General features: G+C 31.7%; 1 protein-coding gene across 1 annotated transcript in view; it reads left to right on the top strand.

Annotated features, from left to right (window-relative positions):
* LOC108691157 (glutamate receptor ionotropic, kainate 2-like) overlaps window positions 1-11,937 on the top strand; it is a 105,274-nt gene extending 93,337 nt beyond the window's left edge. The window contains exons 10-17 of the mRNA XM_018198813.1: window positions 8-112; window positions 5,148-5,405; window positions 6,250-6,447; window positions 7,498-7,723; window positions 8,083-8,247; window positions 8,649-8,749; window positions 10,620-10,775; window positions 11,788-11,937. Coding sequence (XP_018054302.1) covers window positions 8-112; window positions 5,148-5,405; window positions 6,250-6,447; window positions 7,498-7,723; window positions 8,083-8,247; window positions 8,649-8,749; window positions 10,620-10,775; window positions 11,788-11,877 — 1,299 coding nt within the window. The 3' untranslated portion in view covers window positions 11,878-11,937. The remainder of the gene's footprint in view (window positions 1-7; window positions 113-5,147; window positions 5,406-6,249; window positions 6,448-7,497; window positions 7,724-8,082; window positions 8,248-8,648; window positions 8,750-10,619; window positions 10,776-11,787) is intronic.
* The last annotated feature ends 4,682 nt before the right edge of the window (window positions 11,938-16,619 follow it).

Genomic DNA, 16,619 nt, shown 5'->3' on the forward strand with positions numbered 1-16,619 from the left:
TTCGCAGAGGGCTGATCTCGCTGTCGGCTCGATGACAATCAACTACGCGCGCGAGAGGGTGATCGATTTCACAAAGCCATTCATGAATTTGGGTATCTCGATCCTGTTCAAGGTAAGCAAGAGTCGGTTTCGCCGGACAGTAATTTCGATGTGCAAAATCGCGAGAATTTATCACGTTACAAAGTAGCAATTGTATTTAGCTCGTCCGGAGCATTTAAAGTTATCTTGTATAAGCCTCCGCTCTAATCTCACGGTTCACACGCGAAATGGCGTTATTCTGATAGCCCATATTTTTATTTCGTCCACGTCCCGCCGCATTGTTGCCGTGGCGGTTCCGGCATCCGGCTTTGTTGGTCTTTCTCCTCCCTCGTGTATTTTTCCGCGCAGCGCATCTGTTATTCTTATTTGCCGTTTTTTACCGTCGTATACTCCATCTGTTGTTGTTAGACTATTTTTATTTGGCAGCCAACACGAACGTGCCTACATCCAAAGTTATGTCGATGAAAATTTTGCATCGTCGAATCATATCTCTGTCGATATTTTCATGTTTCACGTTTTTCTTTTTTTAATTGCGCACAATCTCTAAAAAGTTGATACAAACGCGAACAAGGTAATTTTAATTGAGATGTTTTATCTAAGTAATGCCATCCGTACGACGGTAATTCGGTTTGGTTGTGGTGCTGGCTGACCATAACTAGTTCTTATCTACTTGCCTGTGAATGGATTATTGCTAACGGTTACGTTTGTATAATGCTTCCACATTTTGCTAAAATAGCCAATTAATAATTGGATGTAAATACCATTTGCGTATAAGAGATTATTATCAACTATATTATATATAGTAGTAATTGCCTGTAGTGGTTAAACTCAACCTAATCGAACATTGCGTTCTAAATGGTCTCTAAATGGAAATCAGATGCGTATCATTTACTTTCGTTTGTACAATACATATAAATAATTTTTTGAGTAACTACAGGGTGATAAAAGAATTTTATCACAACATTTTGTGTTTATTGAATCATTAATGTAATATTTATAAAAAACATATTTATAAAAAAAAAAACAAAGTCTGGAGCGTTATATTTTATTAAATATCAAAAAGATTCTGTAAAAGATTTTCATTGAGAGTTTATACGTAATATGTACAAATAATTCTTTGCATAATTATAAAGTGACAAAAATCTCGAATAAAGGCTTGAACATGCGAAACAGATGAAACAAATGCTGGAAAAAAAATGGTTTCGTGTCTATGTCAAATTTAATCTTTATTAATACGACTCGGTTACAAGATCGTGCTATGTCTGTAATATCGCGCCGCTTGATGATGCATTTGCATGTACCAACATGCAAATGCATCATCAAGCACATGTATGTATGTTCGCTTATAATACAGTGCAGCATGTGTTGCGAGGTCGCAGAAGGGGGAAGCAGACTAATTAGAACCGCTCACAAGTGATGGTACGCAATGGTTTAATAATCGGAATGTACAATGTCATCGATCAGCTGATGTGTCGAATTAGAGCCAATTAATTCGAAACTCGTTTCGACGAGCTGTTTCTTCACCATTTTAACTCCCCTTTTTCACTCCCTCTCTGCTATCTCTTTCTTCTTCCTTTTTCTCTATCTATATTTCTTTATATTTCTCTATTTCTATTGTCTCTTCGATTCCACCTTATTATTCGTGAAACTTTAATTATTCCCACAATGTCTGCCGAGAGTTTCTCCCAATTCATGGATTTCGTTCGATCGATTTGAGCGGTAGTACCGGAATCTCCTCAAGTTCCGATTCGCGCTAAATAATTCGAGATGCTGAGTTAACTTCTCTCTCGACCAGCTGCACTTTATACCGTAACGAGCAGTGGTGCTTACTCCGAAAGCGAAATGGATTCGCTTACTCCGAAGTTAATAATGGCATTGCGCAAGGAGCGACGTAATAATACCGAGAAGTTAATTTCTCGAATTTTTGTAATAAAATTTTCGCGACGACGACACGATTGACGACGAGATCATGCCGACTGTGTCGCTCCCTTCGTTCATCTCCAATTTCTCGATTTTCTGTGGAAAATCCAATCAGACGTTTGGTCCGACGAAATTTACGGTCATTTTCGATCTTTGGTACCGATTCATTTTTTCACTCTTTTATTCCTGTTTTATTCGCCCTCGACTTTTACTACAGACTTTTATTCTATGATATATCTACATATATTGAATTATAGTCTTGTTATCTAATCAAATTGCTGTATAATAATAAAGTAAAAGAGTCAGCACTTTAAAATGTCATTAGAGCAATCGATAAATAATAGAAGTAACATAACTTCTCTATAAAAAACCAATAAAGTTAATCATCCTTTCTTTCTAATAAAAACTCGATAAACTTTATTAATGTTACTTTGAATTTTTTTCTCAGAAGTTTTTAAAGTGTATACGTCATTTTTTATTAATTTTCAATAGATATTATTTAAAATTAAGATAGATATTATTTAAGATAATAAATGAATAAACTGTCATACAATATATTCTAAAATATTTCTATCTAAAATATTTCTGTCATTTTTAAAGCGTTAAATTAAAATATTATTGGCACTTTAAAAATTTTTTTCAAGACTTTCTGAAAAACATTTGAAAATTATCTTTAATAAGATATTTTTCAAATACATTGGGTGTCCTAAAATTCGTGATTTAAAGTATTATACATAATTTTCGAAAAATTAAATAAAAAACATTATTTGATTTTTAAAATTTTTATTTTAAGCAATATATGTATAATAGTTTCTGAGATATAAAGATAGTCAATTACAGACTATCTTTATATCTCTATGTTTAGACGGTTACTTATGAGAATTAATAAACATTTATTCTCTCATTAATATTATTGCACGTAACGTGAATGCCATGAACCTGTTCTCGGTACTGATTATAATATTTATTGATTATAATACATATAATGTACTTTGTAAACGTTATTGAAGAGATGCAATAATGTCTTTAAGCTGTTTATACTTTAATTTATGATATTTTCGAATCATTTTATTTGAGTACATTAACCTTTCTTTATATTCTAATATTCTAGAAAGTACTTCTTGGAAAATCGATAAAATAAAGTTTTTAAGTTTCTTAGATTCTTAAGGAAAAAGCTTTTTAAATTTCTGTATCCAAATATTATATATTAATATATATTTGTGTATTTTTTTCTACATGAACTCTCTTTCAGTTTTATATATTTTTCAATTGACGTGAGTAATAATAATAATAATAATAATAATAATAAACATACAATTGTCAATTGTATTATATCGTTTTGGTATTTTCCAACGTTCAAACTTTGAATGAAATTGTTCGTCTTAGTTCCGATAGCACAAGCCAACTGCTTAATGAAGATAATTAAGCAAGTCACCATTATGCAGTCAAGCGGCAATGATGTGGTGATCTTTCATCGCGATTCACTGCAAGATTAATTATAGACTGCGTATTACACTTGGCAGAATCCTTGGAAGCTCTCTATTTAAGTACTTCTGTTAAATAATCGATATGAATATTAGTTAAAATTGATTGTAATGTACGATATGATAAATTAATTGCTTGAAACAGTTCCATTTTCACCATAATGGCGAGGCATGAAAAATTCGATAAGTGGACCTCTTATCTTATAAATTAATTAACGATGAAGGCTTTCTCGCCGCGTTGACGATGATAGCTTAGCTTTTAATGCGGATTGAAAATTTATTTCTGCTCAAATGAGATTTTCTACCGGCAAATACAAAAGGCGCGGCCTCTTTTCGTTGATTGCACCAATCAACGTTGATCGCGAGCTCGTTTTCTAATTAAAACATCGTTTTATTGCAATTAATTTGTAGCTATTTCTACTCCCAAAGCTATATATCTTTTATCATCCCATCATTTATCCATCTAGATTCCACACTCGATATTTACGATCTATTACGATTTGAATTATACATTCTTGAATTATTATGTATATATTATATTATATATATATATTATTATGTATTATTATGTATATAGCATACTACAGCGTACTTTTATAATGATCTTTTATTATTTCTTTTTGTTGTAACTAGTAACAATGACTATGCTTTTTGCTACATTGTTTTTTTTATTTCCTCGGAATCAGCATCTGCTATCGAGAGCAATGTTAAATTTTACATCAACCAATTCCACTCCCGCAGAGCTGTACAAAATGAAGAATTTGATACCATGCATTTAACTACCGATGTGTTGTGAAAAAATCGAGAAGATCGATTTCAACATACAAATATACTGACAGTTTGCTATTTTAATTGACTATAAATTTGACTGTATTTTTATCGATGTATTGCAATATTACATATATATTTCCTTTTTTTTAATTTGCAATATTTACGATATATTAAATTTGACAAATTCGACCTAATTATATATAAATTACCAATATGTAGTGAATTATTGTGAAAAATTTTTCCGGTTATTATTGGTAGTAATAATTGATAGTCTGTAAAGTGCACATTGTATAAAATATCCAGATTAATTAAATATAAAAGTTTAATATAACTATAAAAGCTTGAGCGAAAATTGGATAATATTCTCAATGTAAGCAAAGTAAATTTTGGATACATTAAGTAAAATAATTGATTTCACGATATTACGTTTAATTAAGATTACGTTTAATTAAGATTGCTAATTAAGAATTGTTAAATTATTCGCGCAAAATTTCTTCATCATTACACATATCTCTCTGATATTACGCAAAATTAATTAATGCTAATGCATATTTCATATTCCCTTTCATATTCTCTTTTTTTCCTTTATAGGTACAATAATAAGTAAAAAATAATAAGTAAAAAATAATAAGTAAAATACATCTGATCGTTAAAATAAAATACCGAATACATAGTAAAACAAATTGAACAGAAAATTTCCGACGATAAATTCTATTATATTTTAATTACTTAATTATTAATATTATCATATAATTTTAACTTAGACAACAATGTCATTAAATAAAGCAAAGTAAAAACAGAATAATGTTCCGCGGGTGACTGCATAAAAGAATCAATTTTTCTAATATATTTTAGATAGAATTTTATCATATGAAAGGCGGCAAGATATCAAAAAAAAGCAGCAAGATATCAAAAAATTCAAATTGCTTGCAGGTACCGACCCGTCACCAGGCGCGGCTTTTTTCCTTTATGAATCCGTTAGCGATTGAGATCTGGCTGTACGTTCTGGCAGCGTACGTTTTAGTATCAGTGACGATGTTCGTCGTGGCGCGATTTAGCCCCTACGAATGGAATAATCCCCATCCGTGTCATCCCGGGACGGAAATCGTCGAGAATCAGTTCTCCCTATCGAATAGCTTCTGGTTCACCATTGGAACTCTCATGCAACAGGGCAGCGATCTAAATCCCAAGGTTTGTGTTTGCGACGTGTTCCCGTTTTAATATCATAGACATTATGCATCAGTTAAATGCAAACATTATGCGAAATAGATCTTCTTGTGATATATGTAAATTGTGAGGTTGTTACATTATATAACATTATATTAATCTTACCATAATTAACTTTATAAACAGATTCATTGATCTTGCTATATTGCTTTTATCTATATGTAATAGACATGAGTTAACTCTCATAATAATAGATTCTTATTTTAAAGGTCAGATCTTTTTATGATATTATAAATGTATGTATTCTCATTGATAATTATTATTTAATTAAATTCCTATTCTAATTAAACGCGTTATCTTTATTTAAAATAATTATCTGTATGAAATATCCTATTTTCAGATACTTTCACGTAATTCTTCATAATTTTCTCAACAAGCAACGCGAACATTCCTATTCGAAAAATTTTCAGCTTTCATTTGCAGAACTTTAGCTTTTGAATTAATTTTCAAATACTAAAAAGTTCCTATTCAAAATGAAACGTGTTAATTCCTGGAAGCCTAAAAGTTACAATAAAAAACGCAAAAAAAAAAGATAAAAAAGAATATTGATATATTATGATATATATTGATATATTTTCAGCATAATGAGAAATTAACGTTTTTACAATTTGAAAATATTATTATCAGATCTGCTATCAAATTATAAGACGATATCGTAATATTCTAATATTGGCAATTAAAATCACTTATCAATCAATTTTATGATACATCATTGTTCAGCAGTAAAATTAATACGAAATTAATAGCAATAAATTATAAAGCTTAATTGTTGAATCGAAGCGGTGAATCTTGATAATGATTTTATCAGGCTACGAGTACGCGTATCGTGGGTGGTATATGGTGGTTCTTCACCCTGATCATCATCTCGTCGTATACTGCAAATCTAGCAGCTTTCCTTACAGTGGAAAGAATGATCACGCCTATAGAGAACGCCGAAGATCTCGCCAGTCAGACGGATATCGCATACGGAACTCTCGATAGTGGAAGCACGATGACTTTCTTCAGGGTGATTAATATTTTATTTAGTTGAAATATAAATAAGTAGAATAGGTAGAATAATGATACTATAATATATCTTGCAATTTTCCTCCTGCAATGTTGAATTTATAATATCAAATTATATCCAATTTTTAATCATTTCTAATAAGTCATCACTAGTTCTAATCTCTCAATGTAATTAATTTAATATAATAATTAATTTGATTAAAATAATGGAGTAAAATAATTTGACTCAAGAAAGATGTATTTTTGAATTCAAAAATTTAGTTTATTATTTACTATTATTAGTACATATATGTGTCAATATGGACGTTACTTTAAAACCACTAACCATGGAAATGGATTAATTTATATTCGATATTGATAACAATTTCTAATTGAATCAATAGATTCTGATCATATCAATCAGAAATTCTGATCCTATCAACTATATTATAATATTCAATCAGAAAATTCTGATTTATCTATTTTTAATTAAAATTTTAATGCAACCAGACTGTTTTTCAGTGCATAGAAGTTAAAAATAATAAAATATTACTTAAGTTCAAGAAATTGATCATCATTCCTTTGATCACCATCGTTTTGACAGTGTTTACAATCTGTAAATTTGAATTTAACTCAGATTATGATTTTTTTCTTTTCATCATATGATAAAAATATTAAAAAGATATGCTGTTTAATAGCACAAAAGCTACAGTTTATTTAACTCCATCTATGTAAATTCAGCCCTATGTATTAATACTTCCACGATTATGTGAGTTCATGTCCAATTTATAGTCTGTTAATAATCAGATGATTGCGTGCATTACACAGCCGCGCAATCGATACAAAAGTAATTATTTTGCAATTATTATGATAATCGCTTCCGCTTACGCGGGAATAGAATTTTAATCACATCGTATCTTTCACACTAGCTTACAAAAACTTTTCTGTTGGCAGTTAATTATAAAACAATATTTGAAATTAATATGCGAAATTTATGCAACGACGAGTATTACGATATTGAATTATGACGATAATAAAATTTGATTTTCTGCTTTTCGAATTTCGATTCAAGGACTCAATGGTCGAAACGTACAAAAAGATGTGGAGATTTATGGAGAACAAGAAGCCGTCGGTATTTGTTCCAACATACGAAGAAGGTATTCAGCGGGTCCTTCACGGCGATTATGCCTTTCTGATGGAGTCGACTATGCTGGATTACATTGTCCAGAGGGACTGCAATCTCACGCAAATTGGTGGTCTATTGGACACCAAAGGATATGGAATTGCTACACCCATGGGTAAACTATTACACTGATCAATATCTACTTTTATTTAAAAATTTCGCATATTTTTCACAATTCAATTTATAATAGTTTATTGAATGATAATTGAAAAAGAGATTTTGATATTTTTTAACAAATTAATAAATGTTTTTTAATTTGATATTTGTATAAATATTCATTTTAATTTTCAAGCTATTTTCTCTGATTTATATTTCATAAAATAAAAATGAAACTGTATTATTTGTACGATAGTATATTGTGCAAATAAAAAATATAATTTTAATTTATTAATTATGTTAAAATGAATCGCGTAAATTGCTTGTGGGATTTACTATCTACTTAATAGCGTTTAAGATTCCCGAAAAATTTTGCAGGTTCGCCCTGGCGGGATAAGATATCTTTAGCAATTCTGGAATTGCAAGAGAAAGGCGAAATTCAGATTCTGTATGACAAATGGTGGAAGAGTCCCGAGGATACCTGTATGAGGACGGAAAAGGGAAAGGAGAATAAAGCCAACTCTCTAGGCGTCGACAACATAGGTGAGCGTCTTTCTCGGAGAATAGCACGTAAACTCTGAATTATACGCATCATGAGTTTCCTCGGTAAAGTCATAACACAAAGAATTTCCCTCTTATAGTCACAATAATTTCCTATTATCTTCTATGTTTATTATTTTTAAGAAAAATTATTAAATTTTTTAAAGGATACAACGCTCTTTAATCAATGAATAATATTGTATTAATATCCTTGATGTAAATGTAAATATGTCTATTTTAGTAAAATTCTACGATGGATTGTTCGAATTATGTGAGCGTGTAATTTAAATACTTTTTTAATTTACTTGTTTAATTTATATGTGCAGAAATATTTCTTTCTTATTAATATTATACATCAATATCTTATCCGTTTGAGCATCAATGTCCTATGTTTTTGTGTCTAGGAGGAGTTTTCGTGGTCTTATTGTGCGGTTTGGCATTCGCCGTGCTCATAGCGATTTTCGAATTTTGCTACAATTCCAAAAGGAATGCACCGGCGGAACGGGTGAGTGCATCAACCTTAGAAACCAATGCTGAAATTCATTTCAATAAATCGTTAGCACGTTCGCGTTGCACGACTCTACTTGTCGACTACTTGCAATCCGACAAACACGATTGCGTGCGTTTAATTCTCAAGCTACTTTTGTTGCTTTATTTTTATCAACTATTAAAACCATTAACTTTGAGAGATGTGCATGTGACCCGTATGCGTAAACGTTGCATGACGTTCTCTGAACTTTGTTTCATCGCTACATCATGGATTTCATCGTATCAGCATGAGCTCATCGATCATTGAAGCATGCCGCTCGACTGCAAGTATCCCAAATACAGTTGCGAAAAAAGGTCCGTTCTACTATCAAGAGAACTTCTTATGAATCCGTCTGCTTCAATATAAACCACGTTCACTAAAGTTACATTCACATAATACGTGTATCAAAAAATATCGCCTGATAATTTTCTATCGTGTATGATTTGATATAAAATATCTCCAAAAATTACGTTCCACAAATTTATTAGTGTTATATATTATATAAATTTATTATAACAGTATTATATACAAGAAGGGCATCCTAAAAATAAATTTCCTTATCGTAAGAAAGTAAAGTAAAAGATAGATTAATTATAAAATTTACTTATTTTATTAATTTGAACTTTAAGTTACTTCTCCATATAATTACCATTGAAATTTAAGCAATAAATTAACTTGTTACATATAACAGCAGTTTTTCAATACCAATGATATGAAAAAACGAATTCTTAAATCGGAGTCGATGATTTCACTTTCATCTTTGATTTCATCTTTGATTTCGTCACTATCAAAATTTTTACCACTCACATTTTTTTTAAGTATAAGATTTGAACAGTATAATAGTAGATGACTTCTCAATAATGTTATGTCAATAAATGTTCGTCTTTCTGAATGAAGATGCCATGAAATAAAAAGACTTTCAAAAAATCTTTCTTTGAAGGTAATGTTGAATTTATTACATTTTTATTTTTTGTAGTCAAATCGAATGACCATACGTAATTCGGATCCGTTGTATTGACGTCTATCTATATTCAAATTTACTCAGCTAATTTACACTGAAAGAAAAATGTTTGGTATTTGTAACTATAATTACATATTACTATAATTATGATTATTATTGCTATAATAATAATCATCATAATTATATAGTAATATATAATTATAGTTACAAATATACAAAACATTTTTCTCTCAATGTATGATTTTAATAAAGATGACAATAAATAAAAAAATATTACCAACATATTCCAATGAAACATCTCTACAATGCACAAGTTACTCATAATTGTTTTTTTTTCCTAAGAAATTTACTTTTAGGATGCCCCCCCCCCCCACATATCCATGTATAATTCTTATTGTATCAAATATATTTGAAAAAAATCAAAAAAAGATTTTATAAATATTAAAATTTAAGATTTTTGAAGTGACTATGCCTTAATATATAATAATTCTATTAAAAAACAAAGTCTTCACATTGAATTTAATTAATATAGCATTATTATTTATCTTCGGCTACTTTATCTATTCAATAGTTTATAGTTGAAAAAATATCAAAGAAATGATATTTTTCGCTAATTTTAGAATGTTTCCCGCATCATGATATATTTTAATGCGCCTTTTCTGAATTTTATTTTTATTAATTAAGTCATTAATTTTTAATTAATTTATTAATTAAGAGTCATTCATGCAAATAATTCGTCGTTGTGCGCTGCTGATGTAGCAAAGGCCTCCAGCCCCTTCGACGCCTATCTCCGGCTCTCTTCAGGGAATTTCTCAAGCTGTGCAACAACAGCAGCAGCAACAACAGTGCCAGCAGCAACATCAGCAGCCACCAAATCAGCAAGAGTCGCTCTGCTCGGAAATGGCACGCGAGCTCTGCCGCGCCTTACGCTGCCGCGCGTCGTCTCGACGACGGCGTACTTGCGACAAATGTTCTACGCACGTGATCGGCTACTCGCCGGACAATCCCACTGCCACCCCCGTAAATGGGATGAGGTCCCAGGTAACGATTGCCTCGCTCATTAATTATTATTAATCAACATGCCAACGCGCGACGCTTATTTTTTTCAACATATTAACATGAATTAAATGAGGCTATTCATTTTTCTAATAAAATGTACGTAAAATATTAGGTATGAGAAAAAGTTTGTGGCGTTTTTTTAATGCCATCTAACGGGAAAAACGCCACGAACTTTTTCCCACACTTAATATGTACAAATTTTTTTACAAACTTTATTTGTATTACACCTATCCAAAATATCTTTTGTTAAAATGCTGTACGATCATTTCATTTGTTGGATCGAGTCTTAAGATCAGACTTATAGTAAACCTCTATGAGTCTTTGATCATCTCTTCAGCGAATTGATGTTCCTTAACTTTTACCCGAAATCAATTTTATATATCGCAATTTCATTTAAGAGAGAACTCTCTTCCTCTTCGCCATATCATTATTCAATTATATTTTATATTCAGTAGTAAGCTTTTTGTGCTCCACTTTCATTAAACTCATAATTGCATTGAAGTGTTCTTTAATTAACGTGTATCTGGCAAGCGGATTTATTTCTCGTCAGGATGGGTACGAGATTTATTATCTCTTCATTTTTTCTTACGAATAATTCAGTGGTAAAAGATATAGGTTTTACTGAAGAGATTAAAGGATCGACAGAATCCAATTGAATCTTAATTATAGCGCTTTAAGCAATTAATTCAATTATCTACTGAAGTTAAATTGAGAAATGGTAATGTAAAAATTCCATAAATTGCCGACAGATAATCAACGAAGATTAAACGTTATAAAAAATTGAGTTGCATTTATATATACAATAAAATAACTTTGAATAATAAGAGTAGTCATTTGAGATTCCACACATTATATAAAATTATGTAGAGAAAACTCAACTACAATATTATCTAAAATATTTCGATCTCCGTAAATTTCATTCAAGCGTGTTATCTGTGCAATTGCTATGATGTTACACTCATGCAACTATTATACAACTATAACTATGTTACAGAGAAGCAACCTGGCCGTACCCGTAGTCGAACTGCCTCCACACATCCATATGCATCATCACGCATCGCCGCATGATTATGACGGCAATTAAACCAACGTCAAGACCAGCACTAGAACATTATAATCATAACCAGGAACAAGTACAAAGTATCTCGCGAAAAACAATTACGATTTGTTGATAGATTTCTGTCAACAATGTCGGAATTTATCCGATAGACATGTGTTTGCACAATAAATATTCGTCATTCGCGATTACGAAGAAAGAGCTTAAACGTATTTGTAAAGCAACGCGTGCGCCGCTTTTCCGCACATTTGATAAATCCGTCGAGAGATCGGCGCTGTATACTGAACTTAATTGATAAAATATTATAACGTGATTCTAAAGTGATTTTTCTCGTCGCGAATTTTGTACGATTAATCAATTCACGGGACACAGTATAATTGTTCCTAGACAAAGCGTCCGCCGCTTTATATTCACCACTTTAGAAAGTATTCAAATACGTTCAGGTAACGTGATTTAATACTGTCAGGACACCGAAGAAAAATCTTAAATTAAAAAGTTACGACCAGCGACCAGCTCGCATGCATATTAATTTTCGACTTTGCGAAAGAAAAATCTCTTCGTTATGAAGCAATCAAAATCGACGTTATCAAGATCGACGAGTTAAGTACTCAAAAAAAGTTAATGCTATTTTACAGTGACATTTTAACGTAATAACTTTAAATGATCCGTGAAATTTTTATCCTCAAAATTATGTTTTCGTTGAAAAATTATTGTACGCCAAGCGTCTTGAGCATCTTAAGTGCAACTTACGATGTATAAAATGAAGAGCAATATTTTTTCTCATCCTTCTCTCCTTTTATATTGTTCCTGATGAAGGTACAATTTATTTGGTGAAATAGCTTCCCCTGAGATCTTTGGGTTATAGTTTCTTTTTACATCGTCGGCGAAGCAATCATCGCGAGATAGGAATCCGTGATATTCTCACGTTCCAATTCTAATTTAACCGACATCATAGTTCGAAAAGAGTAGTACATTGAATGACAAATGATGAACAACCCGTCCTACGCTCGTAAAATTAAACCATCTGATATATATCTACAATGGCAATCACCGATATCTCTGATGATATCATTTGGAGTACATTCATGCTACTCTCGCACGAGATCTAACGTTCAATCCATGCACAGAACATCGTTTAGACACGCTCTGTAAATGCGTTCTCTTTTTACGAGAGACTGTCTACAATGTAATTGTACACGCAAAGTATTCTGTAAATATCGTCGCGCGAAAAAAGCAGCAGTGAGATTCATAATGGGACTATTTTATGCAAATGTGGCTGAGAGTGAGTAATCGTTAGCGCTAATCGATTTGTTAGACGTTTGATGTCATGTGTAACGTGTGGTGTAATATGCTGATAGCCGGCGAATAAATGTATGATGAGAGAGGGCGATTATTGTCTTCTTTCTGACCTTCTTCAGACTGTATATATAATCGCTTGATGAAATTGATAATTTTAAAATTATATAATATTATAAATTTAATTTTAAAAAATTGAAGTTAGATAAAATGAAAAGTTAATTGAAATTAGACAAATATGTTACGACGGATTTCATTTTAATCTTGGTGACTGAAATTCCATTTCAATATTCAATGTTTTTGAAATTTCAATATTTCAAATTTAAGGATGGTGGAACTAAAATTAGTATCAGTCAGCTAATCAATGTTGCAGGAATCGTCTTCTAATATTATAATTTCGAAGAATAGCGCATTTCAGCGATGAGTCTTTCGCTTTTGGAGAGGGCGAGATGAAGAACCCGTTGACTTTTTTTATATAACATCATTTATTAAGAGATAAAATAAATGACAAATAACATATCTCACTTATATGAAACTATAATATTTCTTAGTGTTCATTATTCGTTATGATATAAAAGAAATCACATCATATACGACCCCCTTCCCCGGCCGCACGTATGGCGGCGACCGCTCGAGTCTTACATATACGCGATACAAAACGAAATTAACAACCTGTTTATCGAAGAATACGCAAAACAGCGAGAATTCCTAAATTAGTCTCGTAAAGAGATCGCGAGCTGGCGCCGGCCCATGATAAGATTAAGCTACGACCGCGAGGCTTAATCGAATCAACATGACCGAGATGTTACGGCGAGCTTCGCGAGCAAGGAATTCCTTCCCAACTTTCTCTCGGAATCTCTTCCTCGTTGGTAAAACCGATGGATTACTATTACAAAGGGTACTTTTTTAAGCCGCGTCTCGATTAGCTCGAAATCTGAAATCTAAAGCGTGAAATGAAAAAAAAGTGTACTTTTGTCTTTTTAGCGCTCTAGATCTAGTCACCGAGATATTGATGTGCAATCGAAAAAAAATACATCTTTAATGATAATAATCCGCTTGATCATTCAAAAAGGGGAAGGGGGTCTAGTCAAATCACTTGTAATTATCACACAATCATTCCCGATAAGGTGGCATGTACTATTTTAATATGCTTTTTGTGACTTTCGGAGGTGGACTATTCTTTCGGCTGTGTACAACTCGTGCACATCTCTCTCTTTCTTTCCTTCTCTTTTTAAGAGCTTGAACTCATTCGAGACAATTGGACAATAAATTTAGAACTAATTCAACACACACACGCACACACGCACACACACACACGCGCGCGCATATATATGTTCCTTTTACAATTTTTTTTAATTCTTCATCGTTCACACATTAACTTGTTGTTTTTCCTCAATTTTTTTCTTGCTCTTTACTCGTCCACCTCCAAGATTCTCACTATACACTTTACCGAGGCGTCAACTCGACTAAAAATCCCGATTTGTCCTGCCATCCAAGAGAGAAACAGCAATGAATAAAAGTTGAGCGAAAGATAAAGCACGATCAAACATGGAGCACGAAGCTCAAATAATACGAACATCTCAGGAATATTTATAAAATAACGAAATTTTAAAATATTTAAGTAATAAATATTTAAATAATAATAATAATAATAATAATAATGATACGGTGACATAAAGGCATCCTTGACAAATCTTGGACCTTTACAACGATATTTCGGTATGTCAAATCAAAGATCTCGATGCCTCATTTTCTGGCACGATGTCTGATCGCACTTTGCTTTCGCCTATTTAATCGTCACTACATAAAAATCTCGATTTCTTTCGCATCTCCTTCCTCACTCTACCTGTTTTCTCTTCTTTTCTTTCGTGCCCCTTAGAATTATCACGAAATTATAATCCGCTTTGATGTGTGACTCGCCGCAGTGGCATTCGCGTGCAGCTTTAATGAGAATCTCTCACGTTTCTCAATTTTTAAGAGAAAAAATAAAGAAAGATATGGAGTAGACCGTCGTCTGTAATTGTTACAATGTCCTTTTTTTCTCTATGAGCTTTGCGCGTATTCCTCCTTTCTTTTTTTTCCTCTTCTCTCTCTCTCTCTCTCTCCCCTCTCCCTCTTCCCCTCCCTCCCTCTCTCTCTTTCGATTATCATATTATGAGATCAATCCACGTATACGATTATCGCGAACATGTTGCAATTTGTTATCTACATTGATTTCAATCATCAATGTTTGTTATTTTCTTTCATTTTCTTTTTATAATTATAAAATAAACAGTACAAAAAAACGATGAAAATTGATGAGAACAAAAAGATAGTTAAAGATACAACAGGATAAAATAAGAACTTAAGACTGGCATGTTAAAAAATAAACTAGATAATAGATAACTTTAAACAAATAATGCAAAATTGAGAGGTAAATGAAAAAGTTGTGAGACAGAAATTTAAAAAAAAAGAGGAAAAAGGAAAAAATTAGAAAGAAGTTAGAAGAACAGAAGAACACGTAGATCTTTTCGGATTGTGTTAAATAAGTAAATTCTGAAGTAAAATCTAGTTTCTTTTTACGTAACTGAATATATTAAAAAAACATTGTTATTAGTTTTATATAAAATTCAAAAAGTTATAACATAGCTCTCGATGTGCCGATGCGATCTTCGGCGATGATGTTTTTGAGAGCATCGCGACTATTCTAAAACGCATAGAGTAGATATTACAATGATTTAATGAACATTTATTTATTAGTGATTGGTTCCATGATGGACCAGAAAGGTGTATGCATCGAAATCTATATCTAATGTTCGCTCAATACGAAATAAAAAATTACGTAAACTCATTATGAATGCCAAAAATCATGATACTTACGAACTAAACGCGCGAAGAATTTAGTTTTCCACATTTGGATATATAAGGCGATCAAATATCATAAAAGCTCTGCGAATAATAATACATTTCTAATCTTGTTATTAACACATTAGATAATAATTTAGATAATATGTTACTAAAATTCAGATGATCACAACTTCTTGCATATCTCTTTGGTTTCAACTGTATTGAGCTTTCGCGTAGTGAGTCTAATTCTATAAGAAATGATACAATTTAATAATTTTGATCTCTGACGATTTGATGTGACGATATATGCATTCTTGAGAAATATAAAAAAAATTATAGAATTCACTAAATTTATCGATTGTGAACAAGTTCGTATAAAAGAGATAAATAAACAGAAATGAAAGAGAGAGATAGCTAAAGAGAAAGAATTCTAGAGTAGAGCTTAAAATGAAATACTTTAAAGAAACAGAGAAAGAGAGAGAGAGAGAGAAAGAGAGAGAGAGAGAGAGTGAAACTGAAAATACTGTCATTAGCATGACCAACAGCGATTTTTGTCGCAAAATCACATTCTTTCTCTGTTATTACTCGCAAACAACGGCAAGATACGTTACAAAGCGAAGAGAGAAAAAGTTCGATCGCCGAAAAGT

The sequence above is a fragment of the Atta colombica genome, unplaced genomic scaffold, assembly GCF_001594045.1.
Source record: "Atta colombica isolate Treedump-2 unplaced genomic scaffold, Acol1.0 scaffold41, whole genome shotgun sequence".
Taxonomy (NCBI): domain Eukaryota; kingdom Metazoa; phylum Arthropoda; class Insecta; order Hymenoptera; family Formicidae; genus Atta; species Atta colombica.